We start from the raw sequence: 18491 nt of genomic DNA on the forward strand, positions 1-18491 counted from the left end.
GCTTCGGCTTTTGAGCGAGATTGGCCTCGGAACAGGCAATTCCCGCTATTTGGGTTTCGCTAAAGGAATTATGGGTTTTATTTTAGACCTTTATTTTCTTGTCTCATTCCTTTGTTGCTATGGTAACCTTCCACATCCCCCCCCCCCAAATTGCCCCTTCGTCTGGCTGATGGGTGGTCCTGTTTCTATTCTTCAACGAGGCTGGTGCTCATGCAGAGCTTTTTGTTTGTTATTGTTGTTGTTTGTTTGTTGGAGAATGGAGAACGCTGGAGACCAGACGGCAGCGAATTGATCCGGTCACAGATGGAGACGTGCGAGTGGAGCTTCAGTGGTCCGGGACTCTCGAGTGTCACGTTTCTCTCTCTTGGACTTCCTGGATTGTGGTTTTCCAAACAATATATTTGCCCCCAAGGGTCTTCCATATTTTCTTTTTCTCTCGACACATAGTTATTACCAAAGCCTGAAACCTGGTTCGTGACTCAGAATATAGACGGCCTTATCTAAAGAAGAAAAAAACGCTGTGCAGAGGCAGTATCGAAAAGAGGAAGCGCTTCTTCTCCGCCACATCCTCTCATTTGTGCTCATCTTCCGTTTCGGGCCCCGTGACATGTTGTTTTCTTCTCAAGCGACGGTTTGAACCTCGCTGCCGTCAGACGTTTTTGATCAGATAGAGTACAGCCCTCCGCTGGTTGGACCGTCCTTGGAAGCATCGGTTAAGGAACTCAATTCAGCTGAAGCGGCTCTAAAGAGGGCCAAAGGTAAGCTCGTTCAAAAAAGGCTTTTTGTTTGTTTGTTTGTGACCTTGTTTGAAAGTTACTGTCAAACTCAGGAACAGGAAGCCACTCACACATAAAACACACAGGGAAAAGTCAAGTTTCTCACCGGTAGCTTTTCTCCTTCACATCCAGGAAACAACAGCTTGACACGCTCCAGGTCACGTTGGCCGCGTCAGTGTTACTCTGTGTTTGCTGTGTTTTGTCTCAAATAATAATAATAATAATTCAGAGAGAACCCTTCAAATCTGTGGAGGGGATCGAGCACTTGAAGGAAGTGAGGAAACTAAACATCTTCCTATTTTGGGTTTTGACCGGTTCAGTTGTGTTTAGAGAACTTTGCCAACAATCCTCAATTATAAAGCAAACCCAACTCCAGAAATCCACTGAGCACAACTTGTTTTTCTTTGCACCCAAGAAGCAGCCATGTTTATTGCCACGCATCGTAAGCTGCCCGGCAGTGCGATCGGCTTCCTCCACTGCAGCGGTTGGAAGTTGACCAATTTATTCAATTAAATTCAGTGTATTGTGTATCGCCCAATATCACACATTTAGAATTTGCCTCAGAGGGCTTTACAATCTGTACACATACGACATCGCTGACCTTTGACCTCACATCGGATCAGGTAAAACTCCAAAGAAATGGCAAAAACCCTTTCATGGGGAAAAAAGGAAAAAACCTTGAGGAGAGCAACAGAAGAGGATCCCTCACCCCGGATGGAGAGAACAATAGATTACAAAGCATTTAAGTTGCATAACATTCAATGAATATGAGGAGATAAGGCTTGCAGAATCAGTAACTTCGTTTAAATCACTTCTTAAAACCCATTTTTATAGAACAGTTTAAGTTATGCCGTCCTACCAGTTTGTCTGTATTTTATGTATTTTATTTTATTTATTTTATTTTATTTATTTCATTTATTTATTTTATTTATTTGTATTTATTTCATTTATTTTATTGATTTATTTCATTTATTTTTATTTATTTCATTTATTTAATGTATTTATTTAATTTATTTAATTTATTTTAATTTATTTTATTTAGTTATTTTAGTTATTTTAGTTATTTCATTTATTTTATTTATATTTGTATCTTACCATTCTATTTGTTTTACCTTGATTCTCTGTAGAGCACTTTGTAAACTTTGTTTTTTAAGGTGCTATATAAATAAAGTTCTTATTATTATAAAGTTCTTATTATGACAGGAGTTATGGTCGAGGACACTCACAGAGCCACTCGTCAAGAGAGAGAGAGAGAAACTTTCTGACAGACAGCTTCATGGAGAAAGTGTTTCTTTGTATTCAAGCTCTTATGACGCAGGTTCTGCTCACAGGTCTTGAATATCGCATCCTGAGGAGAAGCGATGGAGGAGGCGGCGGCTGTGTTTGAGTATCACAAAGAGGAAGACACTGTGGACGTCGAGTCTTTTCAGGGTCAGTCAATCAGGATTTGCGTAATACGTTTAGTCTGTTTTGATACAATACTCACACGTACCTACATTAAGATACATATCAGTGGCTGGACTCATTCATCTTGTCCATACTGAAAGAAATTCGATAATTGAATACTATTATATGGAATTGCTTATTTGCTTTGGTTAATTCAGACTGCTGAAGTTTCAAATCAGCTATCTTTTAAAATGACGACAGCAGCAGTTTTATCTGTTTTAGGTCAAATACCACAAATAACACCACATGTTTATTTACACATCCGGCAGACACAGGGCCACACAAAAGCAAATATCTGTGTATTGTTAATGAGAAAACACATAGTTGTTGCCTTTTAACTAATCAAATTCTTCAAGTGCTCGAGATGATATAAGAAAGGCGTCAATCAAAGAATTAAACAATACAATTTGACCACTGTAGTTTGTAAATATCTTCACACAGGAGGAGAGAAGCAGGCGCTCATTCAGCCAACGTCTTTAAAAGACCCCAAACTCGTAAAACTAAAGGAGGTAAGAGATGAATTCCTGTTATCGCCATTTGTCTGGATCGATGGCTTCGATTCAACATTTACTGCAGCGTCAGAGCTCGTCCTGGGGAGTGTTTCTTGAGTGGGCTGGAGACGAATGCTACACAGGAAATACATGCATGTGTGTGTGCAGTGAAGAGCATGAATACTATCCGACACAGGGAGAGAGGTGGATGGATTGGTGAAATTTTAATGAACATAATTATCAGAGGTGATGGGAGACGGCTAAGAGAGTCCAGAGCCGGCAGAGTCTGCTGGATCTCACTGTAATAAAAAGGTTTTGATTGGAAAAGATGGCAGCACAAGTGCTCCATGCAAGAAGCAGTGAATGAGTAAATAATTAAATAAGCCCGGCATGTCTCATATGGAGTCGGGAGGGAAAACAAATGAAATCCAGTTATTCTGCGGGGAGTATTTTCTATTTGTCATCATTTCCATCTACTTCAGGATCGTATTATCTTTGAAAATCAACTAAGCAAATCTTTTTTAAACACGGCGTCACGCTGTTTCTCATTTGGCACGTCGGAAACCGAAAACACTGTTTGCAAGAAGATGAAAGCATCTGGTGTTTGTAGCTGACTGTGGGATAAATTGTGTGTTGGTAGGCACTGGTTTACTGGATCAATAGCACTTTGAAACCAGAGCACATAGTGGTCCAGAGTCTGGAGGAGGATCTGTATGACGGACTGGTGCTTCATCACCTGCTGTGTGAGTTAATACACATTTGTATGGAAGCCTCGTGTGGCCATCCATCATTGCTGTACTTCCACTCTACTATTATCCAATTGAAGATTAACAAATGTTTCCCCTTGTCGTTGACCGAAAAGCTGTCATTTATAATATCCACAAAAAAAAGCCATTGACATTAAAATAATATTATTATTTAATAAAAAGAAAAAAACATAAAGATGACCATTCTAATAATTGTTATTGTACTATGACTACTGCTAATAAAAAAATAAAAAAATCTTAAAAATAATCCTCATCGTAATAATAATTTTTCCACAGCCAGGTTGGCCGGTGTGCACGTGTCCGTGGAGGACGTGGCGCTGACCAGCCACTCTCAGGTCCGCAAGCTGGGACTGATCCTGGAGCAGTTGGACAAGAGACTGGGCCTGCAGGACAGCAGTCGGATCAAGTGGAACGTCAAACGTGAGTCACGCGGCTCGAAAGCAACAAGAGGACAACATCTTCCGATTTGGCAACGTCTTCGTTGGGATTTAGTGCGATGGCTCCAGGGCGCCACGTTTGATAGTATACCAACTGTGAGGGATTCTGGGGGAGATGAACACGGCGGGGTTATATTCTGATCACGTCAACTGATCCTGAAAAATAAAACAATGTGCCAAGAAGGACCATTGTCTAATTACCTTCGCATTGGAAATGCGGAAGGTTATGTTTTGATCGCCGTGTATTCATTTATTTATTTATTTATTTGTATGCGTGTTATTCGCAAAACTCAAAAAGTATTGAACCGAATCGCATGAAATTTGGTGGGATGATTGGTTATTATCCGGGGACCATTTGATTAGATTTTGGGATCGATCGGGTCAAAGGTCAAGGTCAAAGGTCATGAACAGGTCAAAATCTTCTTGAATGGCATGAAATTTGGTGGGATGATTGGTTATTATCAGGGGACCATTTGATTAGATTTTGGGATCAATCGGGTCAAAGGTCAAGGTCAAGGTCATGGAAAGGTCAACATCTTTTTTTTACCATAGCACGATACATTTTTGTCCAATTGGCATGCAACTAATGCCAAAATGTTCATAATTCAATGCCCAATCTTGTGATATGCGAAGGTATGCGCTCTACCGAGTGCCCATTCTAGTTTGTCTTGTTTTGGTTTTAAAGATGCCGGTGAGCACTTACCTCAAACAGATACATTGATTTTCTTGCAACTGCTTCACAATGAAAGACGCCCCATGTGGCACCAGTTGCATGCTTGCGTGCTTTTAATGTAAGTGTTTGATTGGGCTGCAGAAGAATGACAAGTGAACAATGAGGTAAAAAAAAAAAAAAAAGGATAATTACATGCTGCATCGTTTCTTATGACTTCCCGTGTGCGTAGGAATTGCATAGGCAATTGAGTCCAGCATGGGAGTGGCGGACTCCACCACTAGGCACAGTGGGCATTTCCTCCAATTCACCTTCTTAAAGACATAAAAACATGGATGACCTGCAACGGACTGCATTCTTTCATCTACGTAATATTTCAAAATCAGGCACATCTTGTCTCGAGACTGGATTACTGCAACCTCCAGTTGATCCAGAATGCTGCAGTGCACTGGCTCCCAGTAAAATCAAGAATCACCATTACATCTATTGCATCTGTCCATCCTAGGAGAGATGAATTGAATTGAATTCTTAAGAACAAGGAGTGAGGAAAATAAGTCTGAAGTGGTCCGAACTAACTCCAGTCACACGTGTAGCATAAAGAACAACGTTATGTTGGTCTCACAATGTGTGTGTGAGTGTTGACCAATGAAAACGTCATAGAGAGGTGCTGTTGTGGATAAAATGGCTATTGCTGGAAAAAAAATGTAGACCATAAATAGGATCAAAAACAGGGTTTAATTTCATGATTGTAACGTAAAAGTTTTCAGTAGTAATTAAATTTCAGTGTGTGTTCATGTGTGTGTGTGTGTGTGTGTGTGTGTTTTGTTCTCTGCTGTTTACCTGTCAGTCATCCACAACAAAGACCTCCTGGCCACCATTCTTCTGCTGGTTGCCATGGCGAGGGCGTTCCAGCCTGAACTCGAATTGCCACCGAATGTGACGGTTGAAGTTGTGGTTGTGGAAGTGAGTTTCAAAATGTGTATTTTTACCATTTGTTAAACACACACCTCGCGTGACTGCTTCTACAGTCGGTTCATTTTTCATCCAGGTGAGCAGAAGCGGAATCAAATCCGACGTACACACGGAGGTCCTGACGGATGAGAGGTGGAGAGGCATGTTGTATGTCCTGTGCGATTATACGGATGTGAGAAAAACACCTCATGTTGTTGTTGTTGTTGTTGTTGTTTTTTTCCAACAGGGATGCAGGCTCAGGCTCCCAAAGCAAGATTGAAAGTTAGTAAAAAGCTGTCGGAGGTTGAGCCGATATGACACTCTGAATGTCACTGAAGCGGCGTCTCACCTGCGAGGACTTTAACAGCGCTTCCTGTCTGTCTGCTCCCCAGGGGAGGACCCCATCGAGCAGCTGATGAAACTTGAAGCTCACAAGGTCGACACGGTGAAGAAGGTACAAGGAGAGGAAGGGAGAAGTCACCTGTGGTGTGAGAGAGCACACGGATATGAAGACAGGATTTAAATAACTACGATTTATTCGTGGAATCAACTTATGAACCTGAGAAAATGCATGAAACTATCAAATGGGAAAGAAATTTGTTTTTTCCCGGGTATATCGTATTTGTGATTGGATCAGAGTATTTAAACCAATTAGCAATTTAAAATTGGGCTTGTCTCTGCTCATAATTGTATTATTATTATTTGATTGAAATTATTCGTGAATAAAAAAGATTAATTGATGATCAAAATAGTTGCCAATTATTTGTCATTTTTGTCAAGCAATCATCGTTAAATCAACCGATTCAAGAAGGGCCCCTCTTAATGATCATTACAAATAATGTAATCATTATTTGAATATTGTATTCATCATTAATACAAATTGTAAAAAAAATTTTTTTTAAATATACTTACTAATCTGTCAGCAACACATGACCAACCTGTATTTCAACGTTGTCCATTTTCAGGCCATCTTACACTTTGTGAACCAGAATATGTCGTCCATGGGTCTGCAGGTGGCTGATATGGACAAACAGGTAAAAAAAACCTCATTGATCTTTTCCTCTGAGATTATGTCACCAAGACCTTCCTCAGACGGGCTCAAACCTCCGGAGTGATTTCTATCTAGTTCGCTGACGGCGTGATTCTGCTGCTGCTGATCGGACAGCTGGAAGGCTTCTGTGTCCCACTGGGCCACTTCAACCTGACTCCAGTCAGTCCCTCAGAGATGGTACACACACACACACACACTCACACACACACACACACACACACACACACACACACACACACACACACACACACACACACACAGACAATACTTACTTTATTTGGTATTTGTAGATGCTCACAGGTGATGCTGAAGAGACAGAGAGAGAGAGAGAGAGATAACTAATTTAAATTAGGATGAATTTAACTTTTAAAGATATATTTTTTGAAAGTGTAGATAGCTGTAAAATCGTAATGCTTTTTTAAAATGATGTGTAATTTTAGATGATCTAATTTCCCACCAGAGTTTGGTGGATAATGAACTTCAGTACTGAAAGCTGACCCAAAATTAGAGCTATTACAATATTAGATATGATAAAATGAATATTTTACTCTTCCTATTATAAAAGCAGATGCATAATTACTTATTTGTCACTTATAATGATATCTTTGATCTCGCTTTACTTGAAGCAATTAGACTTGTCGATGAAAAATGTATGATTCTTGACAGATATGAGCAGTTTGTGAATAACTTAATATACAAAACACACAGTGACACTTCAATAATATACGTTTCTGAACTAACACTCTTCTTATAAACACATTATTTATCAGCCTGATTCATAATACCTTATGATAGATGATGTGTCACATATAATGTGTGATGATGAATAATGTCACAAATCACTGGTCCCCCTGTATTGAGGGGTAACATGTCGATGTGACTGAAAGTTTTATGAAAACTATATTAATATACACTACCGTTCAAAAGTTTGGGGTCACTAAGAAATGTCTTTATTTTTCAAAGAAAAGCACTGTTTTTTCAATAAAGATAACATTAAATTAATCAAAAATACACTCTATATATTGTTAATGTGGTAAATGACTATTCTAGGTGGAAGTGTCTGGTTTCTAATGAAATATCTCCATAGGTGTATAGAGGCCCATTTCCATCAACTGTCACTCCAGTGTTCTAATGGTACATTGTGTTTGCTAATCGCCTTAGAAGACTAATGTCTGATTAGAAAACCCTTGTGCAATTATGTTAGCACAGCTGAAAACAGTTATGCTGGTGATATAAGCTATAACTGGCCTTCCTTTGAGCTTGAAGTTTGTAGAACCAAATTAATACTTCAAATATTAATCATTATTTCTAACCTTGTCAATGTCTTGACTATATTTTCTATTCAATGTTCAATTCATTTGATGAATAAAAGTGTGAAGACACGAAATTGTCTGGGTGACCCCAAACTTTTGAACGGTAGTGTATATATATATATATATATATATATATATATATATATATATGAGTGGGTAAATTAAACAGAATCTAATATTTGTCTGACTATTTCCAATGTATATGTGGTGTTTGGATTTTGTGTTTCAAAAAAAGAAAGAAGTTTAATCTCGTTGACCTCTAGCTTCACAACGTGACCTTGGCCTTGGATCTCCTTCATGACACGGGCCTCCTAGTGTCCAGTGTTGATCCACAAGGTGAGGAAACGATACACACTGCTCACACAACATACACATTCATCCTGGTTGACAACAGAATAAAATCTAATTAAAATGCCAGCCACTGAGGATGGGAAAAAACAACAACAACAACAAACTGAAGTGCTTGCGAGTAAAATAATTGCAACAACAAAGCTCCTGGATTGCAATGTCAAACTAATCCGGATGACATCAACTATCGAGAGCGCTTATCTGCGATACGGAAACGGACAAAATCTGTTTGTCTGCGAGGTATCGGGCGGAGGTAGTTTGATTTACTCTCCACTGCTCGGTGGCGTTGACGCTGTTTTGGAGGGAAAGATGAAATCGCTTGCGGAATATGTGATGAGTGTCTCGATCACCGCGGATGATTGTCTCAGACCGAGGTCATCATCATTCATTTAGAGGGAGACGGTCAAGGGCACGATGCCACTCTGATAGACACAGGGATGTAACGTCAACGCTATGGCTACGGTGTGTGTGTGTGTGTGGAGGAAGATATGGTATCTGTATTAATGAGCTTAGTGTATCACCCAGCTATCAGACACATCCCAGAAATATAATGATTGTATCTGTGGACTGCGAAAAGGACTCTTACATCTTTGTGTTGGACAGTTTCTGCTTGCAGCTGCCAGTTATCAGATTTTCCACCGTAAAAATCACAGTTTCTTGATTTTGTAGCATGGATTTGTGCGAGAGTGTTTATCCAAATGATGCTTTCTCCTTGGTTTAATAAGGGGAGCGAAGGCATGGGAAATTGACTGCTTTGGTAATTTATTTCAGAGGGAATGTAAAAGTAACCTCTTCACTATTAGTTAAGCTATTTGAGGTGAACCACTTACCAATAGAGAATTATAATTCAGCTCATAAATCAGATCCGTTGCCTGATAAATGTTTCACCATGGAAGGTATTTGTGTTACACTCGTGTAATTCCTTTAAAATGCATCAAATAAATATATATTTTTTCTTCATTTATATACATTTTGTTGTGAGTGCTGTATTGGTTTATGTAGATACAAATGTGTACGGATGGGTGTAGGTAAACTGTGTAGAGACTGTGTAGATGTATAAATGAAAGGAAACTGAGAGCCATACAACGGGAGGGGTGGGACGGGGAAAAAGTTTTCTGTAATGTTTTGTTTTGTCTTTTTTGTCTTTTCTTTTTCTCCTTGTTTTCATCTTATGTTAAAAAAAAAAAAAAACATCATCCTTGTGTGGTGATTTCTACAAGGTTATATACATTTGTATATTTTCTTTTGTAAAATAATATTTTCAGCATAACAAACTGTAAATGCTATTTCACTCCAAATATTCTGTAAAACAACATTTTTGTTAATAAAAAATAAATCTTTAAAAAAAACTGTGACTGTGAGGGTTCCAGCACAATGAATCTAAGACAGGAGCTAGAAGCTAATTTAATTAACTGTTAGTGTCTTTTTAATTACTGGCATAATTACAGCGATGGAATGAGAAAAAAGCGGCACCGAGGGTCTAAAAGCAGAAGCGCGCTGCGTGCGTTAATTGGGTTAAGCCGGCGGTGGAGTCGATCTTAACGTCACGTTCATTCAGTAAGTGCATCTTACGACAGAGTGCAATTTTGTTGGGATCTCATCTCACCAAGGAGGTATTGATTAAACGTCCATCTAATGTTTTATTTTTTTGTCACTTAAATTTGTTATTTGTTTAGTGATACAAACATAAAACAAGTACAAAAATGTCAGACATAGACATAAACGTATATGTACACCCAGATACATACACCAACATCCATACACACACACACACACACACACACACACATACTGTACACACATATATATATATATACATTTGCACACATACATATACACACGCATACATACACACATACCTCCCCCTCCTCCAAAAAACAACAACTAAATAACAAAAACACAAAAACACAACAAAAAAAGTGTTATAAATAAACAACAAAAAGACAACAACAACAACAAAAAACAACCCCGGCACCCCCTTAATTATCTTTTACTTCATCTAATGTTTTTTTCTTTTTCTTTGTCCACCTGACCTGTTGGTATAGATTGTGAGAAACGTTATTAGCTAATGCCGCTAAAGCATGTCCGCACTTGCATCAGATGCTGAAGCTGCATTATAACGCTGAACGTCTCCTGATTGTGTGACAGATATTGTTTCTCGGGACGAGACCGCCACCTTGAAGGTCCTGTACTCCCTGTTCAAGAAGCACAAAGGGAAATGAGAGAGGAATAAACCCGAGGACACTCAAGGACAGAGACGAATAAAAAGGTGAAGCATTCAACCGGCGTGTGGTTTCCTCCATCTTATTAAACTGTTACGGCTGTACGTCATGTGAAGGGTGACGTTGGCTTATCTCTGTGGATTTGTACTGATGCTCTCAAGCTAATTAAAAAAAATAAGTACATGAAGCTCCATCAACAAGTGATACATCATCACCAAGTCGGTGTCTTCAATGGCGGTCAGCATCAGCATCAAAATGATTATTCTCGCCTCGCCTCCATTCTCGCGAATACCTCAGGAGGGACATTTCTTCAAATTTGCACAAATTTCGAAGGTCACTGTGACGTCTAAAAAAAGATTGGGCCATAATTGAAGAATTCATATGCTGATTATGTTAGCTTTACACAGATGTACACTACCGTTCAAAAGTTTGGGGTCACTTAGAAATGTCTTTATTTTTCAAAGAAAAGCATTGTTTTTTCAATAAAGATAACATTAATCAAAGATACACACTATACAGGACTGTCTCAGAAAATTAGAATATTGTGATAAAGTTCTTTATTTTCTGTAATGCAATTAAAAAAACAAAAATGTCATGCATTCTGGATTCATTACAAATCAACTGAAATATTGCAAGCCTTTTATTCTTTTAATATTGCTGATTATGGCTTACAGCTTAAGAAAACTCAAATATCCTATCTCTAAATATTAGAATATCATGAAAAAGTATACTAGTAGGGTATTAAACAAATCACTTGAATCGTCTAATTAACTCGAAACACCTGGAAACACATTTTCAAATGTTTGATTTTGTTTTGCTGTTATAAATCTTTTTTTCCACTTGGTCTGAGGAAATATTCAAATTTTATGAGATAGGATTTTAGAGTTTTCTTAAGCTGTAAGCCATAATCAGCAATATTAAAAGAATAAAAGGCTTGCAATATTTCAGTTGATTTGTAATGAATCCAGAATGCATGACATTTTTGTTTTTTTAATTGCATTACAGAAAATAAAGAACTTTATCACAATATTCTAATTTTCTGAGACAGTCCTGTACATTGTTAATGTGGTAAATGACTCTTCTAGGTGTAAACGTCTGGTTTCTAATGAAATATCTCCATAGGTGTATAGAGGCCCATTTCCATCAACTATCACTCCAGTGTTCTAATGGTACATTGTGTTTGCTAATCGCCTTAGAAGACTAATATCTGATTAGAAAACCCTTGTGCAATTATGCTAGCACAGCTGAAAACAGTTATGCTGGTGATATAAGCTATACAACTGGCCTTCCTTTGAGCTTGAAGTTTGAAGAACAAAATTAATACTTCAAATATTAATCATTATTTCTAACCTTGTCAATGTCTTGACTATATTTTCTATTCAATTTTCAATTCATTTGATAAATAAAAGTGAGTTTTCATGGAAGACACGAAATTGTCTGGATGACCCCAAACTTTTGAACGGTAGTGTATGACAGGATAACAAGATGAAGAGGTAACATTTTGAACACGCTGACGTGACTGGTTGGAAGCAGGCGGTCATTTATTTATTTTTAATACATGTTTTCAATTTGATTCACGTTCAGTCAAAATGGAATTGGTGTTGATGTGTAACCCGGTGTTTTTTTCCCTCTTCTGCTATAATTTGCTCTCTTGCTCTTTTTCCTTCACTTTCCTTCTCAGTGTGACACGGCTGGATTGTGGCACTTTTAATTCTTGCTTTAGAAATCCATCGTCAGTGTGAATGGAGCGCCCTGCTTCCTCCGTGTGTTCCTGCTGACAGTCTGTGACCTCCTCCATTTCTAATCAGTGAATGCTATTGTCATTTCTGTCATTTTTTATTTATTTTGTTGCCTTCGAATTGTTCACAAGTCAGCATCACAGACATGTAGGCAGCGATGGAGGAAGGCTCAGAGAATGAGAGACAAACAATAGCATTTTTGCAGATTTAAATACTGGGGAAATCCATATTATTATGCTTTTTGTTGGAAAGATGTGAAATGTCTTGATTTGAAAGAAATGTACTCTAACCAACACTGTCACTCTGGTTTAGTTTTGTGGATTTATCTCGTATATTCGCGACCTAATGTGTGGATTTCGTTGTTTTTGTCTCCAGGTTAAAGGAACTATAAACAGTAACAGCAGCGACAGTCACACTTCTTATTCGCTTCAGTTTTCATGCAGATCTGTTTGTTGACATTCAGGAAGCCAATTTATTCGTTTCCACCAGTGTGATTGAAAATGCTCTAAATTCACATTTTATTTCCCCTGACATTTCAAAAGATTTGCATAAAATTGGCTTGGTGGTCGGATGGAAACACAGCTACTGTATCGAGAGAGAAGACGGAGACGCTGAGGTGTGTGTTGCTCGTGTTCATCGTGTAAATTGGTCATTTCAGAGGGCATTAAAGTATTATGAAATAAAAAATGGCTCATCCTATATGTTTTCCAATTTACAGCCTATACACATCCCAAATGAGAGTAAATAAGATTTTTTTTTAAAATGAAATTGCACGTTGCTTTATGAAAAGCAGAACCCATAGTACACGACCAAACCATTAATGAACAATAAAGTGCGTTAAATTGTCATTTTATGGCCTCTCAAGTATACATTTTATTTCATAATTGGGTATTACATATTCCATTCAATCATAAATTGTTTGTCATCTCTAACATTAGGTGGTTTATAATAATATTATCATTACATCTTTCTGCATTCTGTCTTTTATGTAGCTTTATTCGCCTCTTCTGCTCTGTTTTGTAACTATTAGGGAAATGCAAGTACTTATTCATCAAATGTTTTGAGCTTAAGGACAGTCTCTATGAAGGTTGCTAATATATTTCAAAAATAATAATAAAATGTGTTTTATTGTTGCAATAAATGGCTAACACCTTGGTGCCTAAATGAGCTGTTTACTGCACCTTCAAAGAGAATCTGTAAATTACATGAACAATATGAATGCAAATGTGCAACATGATTGATCTGTTTCTTTATCTATGGAAACATCACCAATTATCTGCTTTCCTCATATGAAAAATGTATTTTTTCAAAATTTACCTGCACTTTAAATGCCCATTTTAACTGATCTTGTATGTTATGTTTCATAGTTAATAGTGTGCGTTTAAGCATCCTACCCTGAATCAATTTGAGGCACGGATGTGAAAAGGTTTTAATAATTGAAACAAGCTGTGTGTGCGTGCGTGTAAACATGTCTGGATTTGAGAAGCAATTGCGATGATCTTAAAGACACCACAGCAATGTGAGTGGAAGTCAAGGGCGACTAACGTCTTTCAGCCACTGTACACATGTCAGGAAACAGGTCACAGTTTAGCCTGTCATCAGTTTCTAATCCATCACAATAAACTAGGATGAATTTCAGGATAAACGTTTGAGGGATTAAGTCCGTTCTGCTCCAACAACAAACCTGTCTGCCTCCATTAGGACTCCACATCTCAACATTGTAAAACAGTCACTGGAAAGAGATAACTTATATTGCCCGTTAAGCGAGGGCTGAGAATGTTATATACATCTTTAAATCATATTTCATGCTACGGTGTGTATAATTTATAGACTTGGGGTGACCACACCGAATGGATGTTTTGAAGAGAAAACAAATGATGTTGTTTTGCAAACCCACTGGAGTCCATCCAACATGTTCACGGGAAACATGAGTAATGTCTGATAGCTTGTCACTTGCATCTCTATGTGGGTGGAAAAGAGGAGCAGAGCTCAGAAAGCAGCATGCTCCCATCACTCAGCTGCTGTATGAGTGGGTATATATAAGTTATCACACAGGTGACGTATCATAGGAGTGTTAACAAACCTAAAGAAGGAAGAGAGTTGGAATTAATTATTAGTATTAAGGCCAAATAGCTTGAGATGTGTTCACATTTATTTGTATAGCACATTTCGTACACTTTCTTTTAGTCCACATACAAATAAGAGGTGTCGACAAAATCAGACTCTCAAAGTTTCTCTGCAGTGTTAAATAATAAGAAGCTTTGTATGTGTGTATCATTACGGGGCTCACTATTGCGTTATGCAATCATGTAGAGCAGGGGTGCTCACACTTTTTCAGCATGCGAGCTACTTATAATATGTTATATATATATATATATATATATATATGTATTTATTTATATACACACAAACCCTGAAAAAGCAGGGTTGTCATATTTTGTTTGACTGTAAAAAGTAATTTACAGTGAAAAATTGGAGTAAACTCATGAGCAAGAACAGCTGATGTGGTGACGTCATCAAGTTAGCTGCTGTTCCAATCGCAGAAAGACCATCCTCCCGTCCTCCGGAGTCTGGACTCACAAGACCAGACTCTGAAGACCAGACTCCAAAAGAACACAAGTCTGTACTCAGTGTACTTTGAATTGAGAAACGTCTATTGTCACTGTAATTAACCCCTTAAAATGTGTATTGTTTCGTGTTGATTGCCTTCTTTTGTATCTGCTTTATTTGTTTTTATGTATGCCTTTTTATATTGTATTGTTTTAATGATTTTGTATATGTTTTAATCTACTTCCTCTTAGAGCTAAATCGGACTTTTATTTTGAAATGTTAAAAGGAAGCGCACCATTATTTTAGGAGGTATTTAAGAAAGATTTTTGGTTCAATTGTATTCGCCGAAAGAAAGAAAATAAAGAAGTTCACCAGCAGTAAGTCTGACGCCGATTCAGATACGGGGATCCGTTACAGTCACCATGGAAACATTGTCACATGATGGTTCTGTGCTGTGACGTCGCTAGTGAGTAGTGACGTCACGGAGCAGCGAACCAGAGTCTGTAACTAGCAGTGACTTCCAGCAGGAGTTACGTCTGTGAATCTCACAGAAACCCCCCTCCACCCAGGGAAGTGGCTGAATTGGAGAAGGGGGTGGGTGGGCTCTGCTGTGAGATCACAAAACGGGTGGGTGGGAAGGTGATTCTCAGAAATGAGAATTGCCAAGGACAATAGATAAAATAGAAACAAAAAGGGAATTCATTTCTTACATAAAGAAATTTAAAAAGTGTTCTTGAACACTTTTTGGGGGTGCAAGTGATTTTTTGGTTGCTCCGTCTCGATGCGCATGACCACATCGCATATAATCTACATTTAGTGGGAGACATCCAGTTTCTACAATGCATCTCGTAGAAACACATCGGAGGAACTCGTTTGTTGATCATTATTTTTGAACAAGAGAGGAAGCCCCGCGTGAGCAGGGCATCAAAAAATTGAGTTAGACTCTTATTGGTCCTCTCCACGGAAATCTTTAGTAAAAGGCGAAAGATTTATGCGCTTTGAAGAGAACCAAGAGTGTTACCTTTCGACTACCAGAGACGCCGACCACTTTTCCGGTGACACGTGCTTCACTCCTGGTGCAATAAAAAAAATCCACGACATAATAAAGTATTGTATACATTTGGTGCCGTGTTTATTGCCTGAGCTTGTACTTATTACGTGATTAAAATGTTAATCTACATTGTAAAACGTGTCGTTCCACCTTGTTCTCCCTTTTTTATATTGTGACGCAAAGCATGCTGGGAAAAGAGCATGTCCGTACCGTCCGTAGGATATTCAGCTTTCATTCTCCCTTTGACGTTTTTGTAGCGTTATTGTAGGAAAGCTACGAGACGTTGTATAGTTAATATGAACGTTTATTCGGTAACAAGTACCAGGCTACTGTGGGCCTACGCCAAAACAACACAATCTATTCCGTAAACTCCCGTAAACTCCCGGAAGTAGACTCGCTTCACACTCAAGTGACACACAACGACATCCCACTTCACTCCCATTGGTCGCTCGGATGAGTGACAGCTTCCACAGCCACACAGAGGCCATGAGACATTCACTGACCTCCTGGACTCAGTAATTGCCATAACTACTCTTATCTAGAACACTTTTTCCTATAAACACGACAACGCTTATAACAGGTTAAGATTACATGTCCTTCAGTCCGTTACAATACGTATGAACACCATAGAAGGGGAATGGGCATTAAATCATTTCGATTGATCTATGATAAGATATATTGTGTTTTTTGTGTGTTGACAACAAATATGCAAAACAAGTGGTAATTTATGATTATTTATATGTATTGTATTACATTTTAAAACGAATTTGTATCAGACATTGACATATTTAGTACATCTTAGAAAGTAAACAATGTTCCGAGTTTCGACTGAAGATTGTGAAGAATGTAATAATATCCTGAGATATTTTTTGAATTGACTTAAAAAAGTTTCTGCCAATTAAAAATGTGTACATTGGTGGAAAATAAATTTAACAACACACACAGCCATTGTTTTCTCTCAAGAGTAGGCTTGTTATTGTTATTTAAATTATTCTACTGAATAACCACACTTCTTCGGTGCTGTTACCCTGGAGGATATAATGAAGAATAATTTAAACTAAATTATGTTTACTCACAGATCATACTGGGGAAAACGTGTCCTCTGCATTTGACCCATTTTATATAAAGTAATCCCTTATCCCTCCCTCGAGCTCCCATAGAAAAGCTTATAGAGGTGGGGTGGTTAAATTGTTTATTTGCTGCAATTTATAATATATTGAATGCACCCTTTCACGAGACGTCAGTGCCTCGCCCAGTCTTTGGCAAACTTTTTTTACTGAAACTGTACATCCATCCGCTTTATAGGTTTATAGCTAATATATATTTTCACAAGCAAGGTCGACCACCATTAGCCTTATTGGGTCACTTTATGAAGCATGTTTTTTTAGCTCCCAGCCGCAGTAGGACAACAGCATTGATCTACTAGGCCGCCGGCTACAGGCCACTGATTCCTGACTTCTGTCACTTTACCTCTCCTTCTCGACGCCAACTTCATTCGGAAACCGTAGCCGCCATCTTGATGCCGACTCTTTCTACTGCTCCACTACCGTGGGTATATAAAGAGAACTTCAGAAAGCGAAAAAGGAAGAACAAACTACTGGCTGCTTGTGCTGACATGCATAGTATAAATGAATGTGTTGGCTCTGTTTAGTTGGTGTTTGTGGGCTTGTGATTATCAATCGGTTATAAGTCTGTTAAATGTTCCTGTCAGATGTAACCTTATCTTTGCTGACTGTTTCCTCCTTTAAATGAGTTGACAGCTTTGCTATCAGTATTAATTGTAAATTGAGTTCTTGAAGTGGCAGACGGTGACGTTGTTACTCCCTTGTTTGTTATTGGCACTTACATTGTGACAATGTTATGCTGTCTGGTTCCATAGTGGGGAAATACACACATCTGAGTGTTAACAATCCGAGGGGCTGAGTTGGCTTTGTCTATATTTCCCTGTTGCTCTCTCGTCGCTGTTGTTTTGAGGGCTCGTGCCAGATCTAGTGTAGACAATAATGTTGTGGCTTTAGGACTGTAAGCATGACTTCACACAGCTCATTCACATAATTATAATCCTGTAATATTGGCTTCATGGGGAGCTCAGTATGGCTTTTGTTACATTTTCTCCACACATTTCATATTCAGATGAGCATGACCGAAATATGTAACCTGAGTGCAATGGGTTTGTGCGACAGCTTGCTTTAATATTCTTCATACCAACATATCAATTACATCTGAACTGCTAGGCTCATGATCCCTTGCGTCATTAATCCTACATTCAACTGCACTCATGGATACATACAGCGTTACATTTTTGTGGGTTTAGTATGTGTATAATAATACTTTTCTAGACAGATGACTTGTCTCAGCTTGCTACTCCAAATCATCTGGACTGTGGTGATTGTATTGTACTCCCTGCAGTTTTGGCGGAATTAACTTTATTATTTACTCTCGATAACTCAGTTGTGTCGAGCTTGCTGTGTGATCAAATATTAAGTATTTACATAATTAATCTGTTTCTATGGGATATAGATGACTTGGCTCTAATACAAACTACAAAACCAATTTGCAAAAAATATTAATGACTCCAGCCTCTGAACATGTTAACTAATTTAATACCAAGAAATATAAAGTTTACTGAATCAGTGTGGCAGTGCGATTGTCAACAGAATAGGGAAACAAACATGTATT

The 18491-nt window shown here is 38.2% G+C and overlaps 1 protein-coding gene and 1 non-coding gene across 4 annotated transcripts; one reads left to right on the plus strand and one right to left on the minus strand.

Annotated features, from left to right (window-relative positions):
* The first annotated feature begins 625 nt into the window (after positions 1–625).
* parvg (parvin, gamma) lies at positions 626–13375 on the plus strand. Of its 3 annotated transcripts, XM_056417639.1 has the most exons (15): positions 626–758; positions 909–1050; positions 2108–2207; positions 2664–2731; positions 3354–3456; positions 3757–3900; positions 5435–5550; positions 5636–5691; positions 5786–5820; positions 5931–5992; positions 6504–6572; positions 6665–6766; positions 8166–8238; positions 10399–10519; positions 12154–13375. In XM_056417639.1, exons 3-14 carry the CDS (start codon positions 2138–2140, stop codon positions 10470–10472), a joined length of 972 nt encoding a protein of 323 aa, XP_056273614.1. In that variant the 5' UTR covers positions 626–758; positions 909–1050; positions 2108–2137; the 3' UTR covers positions 10473–10519; positions 12154–13375. The 3 variants fall into 3 exon arrangements, with proteins under 3 accessions (XP_056273614.1, XP_056273612.1, XP_056273613.1); XM_056417637.1 differs by lacking the exon at positions 909–1050; XM_056417638.1 differs by lacking the exon at positions 909–1050 and having other exon boundaries at positions 12587–13375.
* Positions 13376–15665: 2290 nt separating this feature from the next.
* On the minus strand, positions 15666–15779 carry LOC130196005 (U5 spliceosomal RNA). The gene has a single exon (XR_008832155.1). It is a non-coding gene; the product is annotated as a U5 spliceosomal RNA (small nuclear RNA).
* Positions 15780–18491: the final 2712 nt, after the last annotated feature.

Source organism: Pseudoliparis swirei, chromosome 6 (genome assembly GCF_029220125.1).
Source record: "Pseudoliparis swirei isolate HS2019 ecotype Mariana Trench chromosome 6, NWPU_hadal_v1, whole genome shotgun sequence".
Taxonomy (NCBI): Eukaryota; Metazoa; Chordata; class Actinopteri; order Perciformes; family Liparidae; genus Pseudoliparis; species Pseudoliparis swirei.

What these genes read in the sequence shown, in the direction of transcription:
- parvg (XM_056417639.1), top strand. Translation starts at nt 2,138, where the DNA reads ATGGAGGAGGCGGCGGCTGTGTTTGAGTATCACAAAGAGGAAGACACT. An exon ending in TTGAAGTTGTGGTTGTGGAA is followed by an intron (nt 5,551 to 5,635) that starts GTGAGTTTCAAA and finishes TTTTTCATCCAG; the next exon opens with GTGAGCAGAAGCGGAATCAA. An exon ending in CAGTCAGTCCCTCAGAGATG is followed by an intron (nt 6,767 to 8,165) that starts GTACACACACAC and finishes GTTGACCTCTAG; the next exon opens with CTTCACAACGTGACCTTGGC.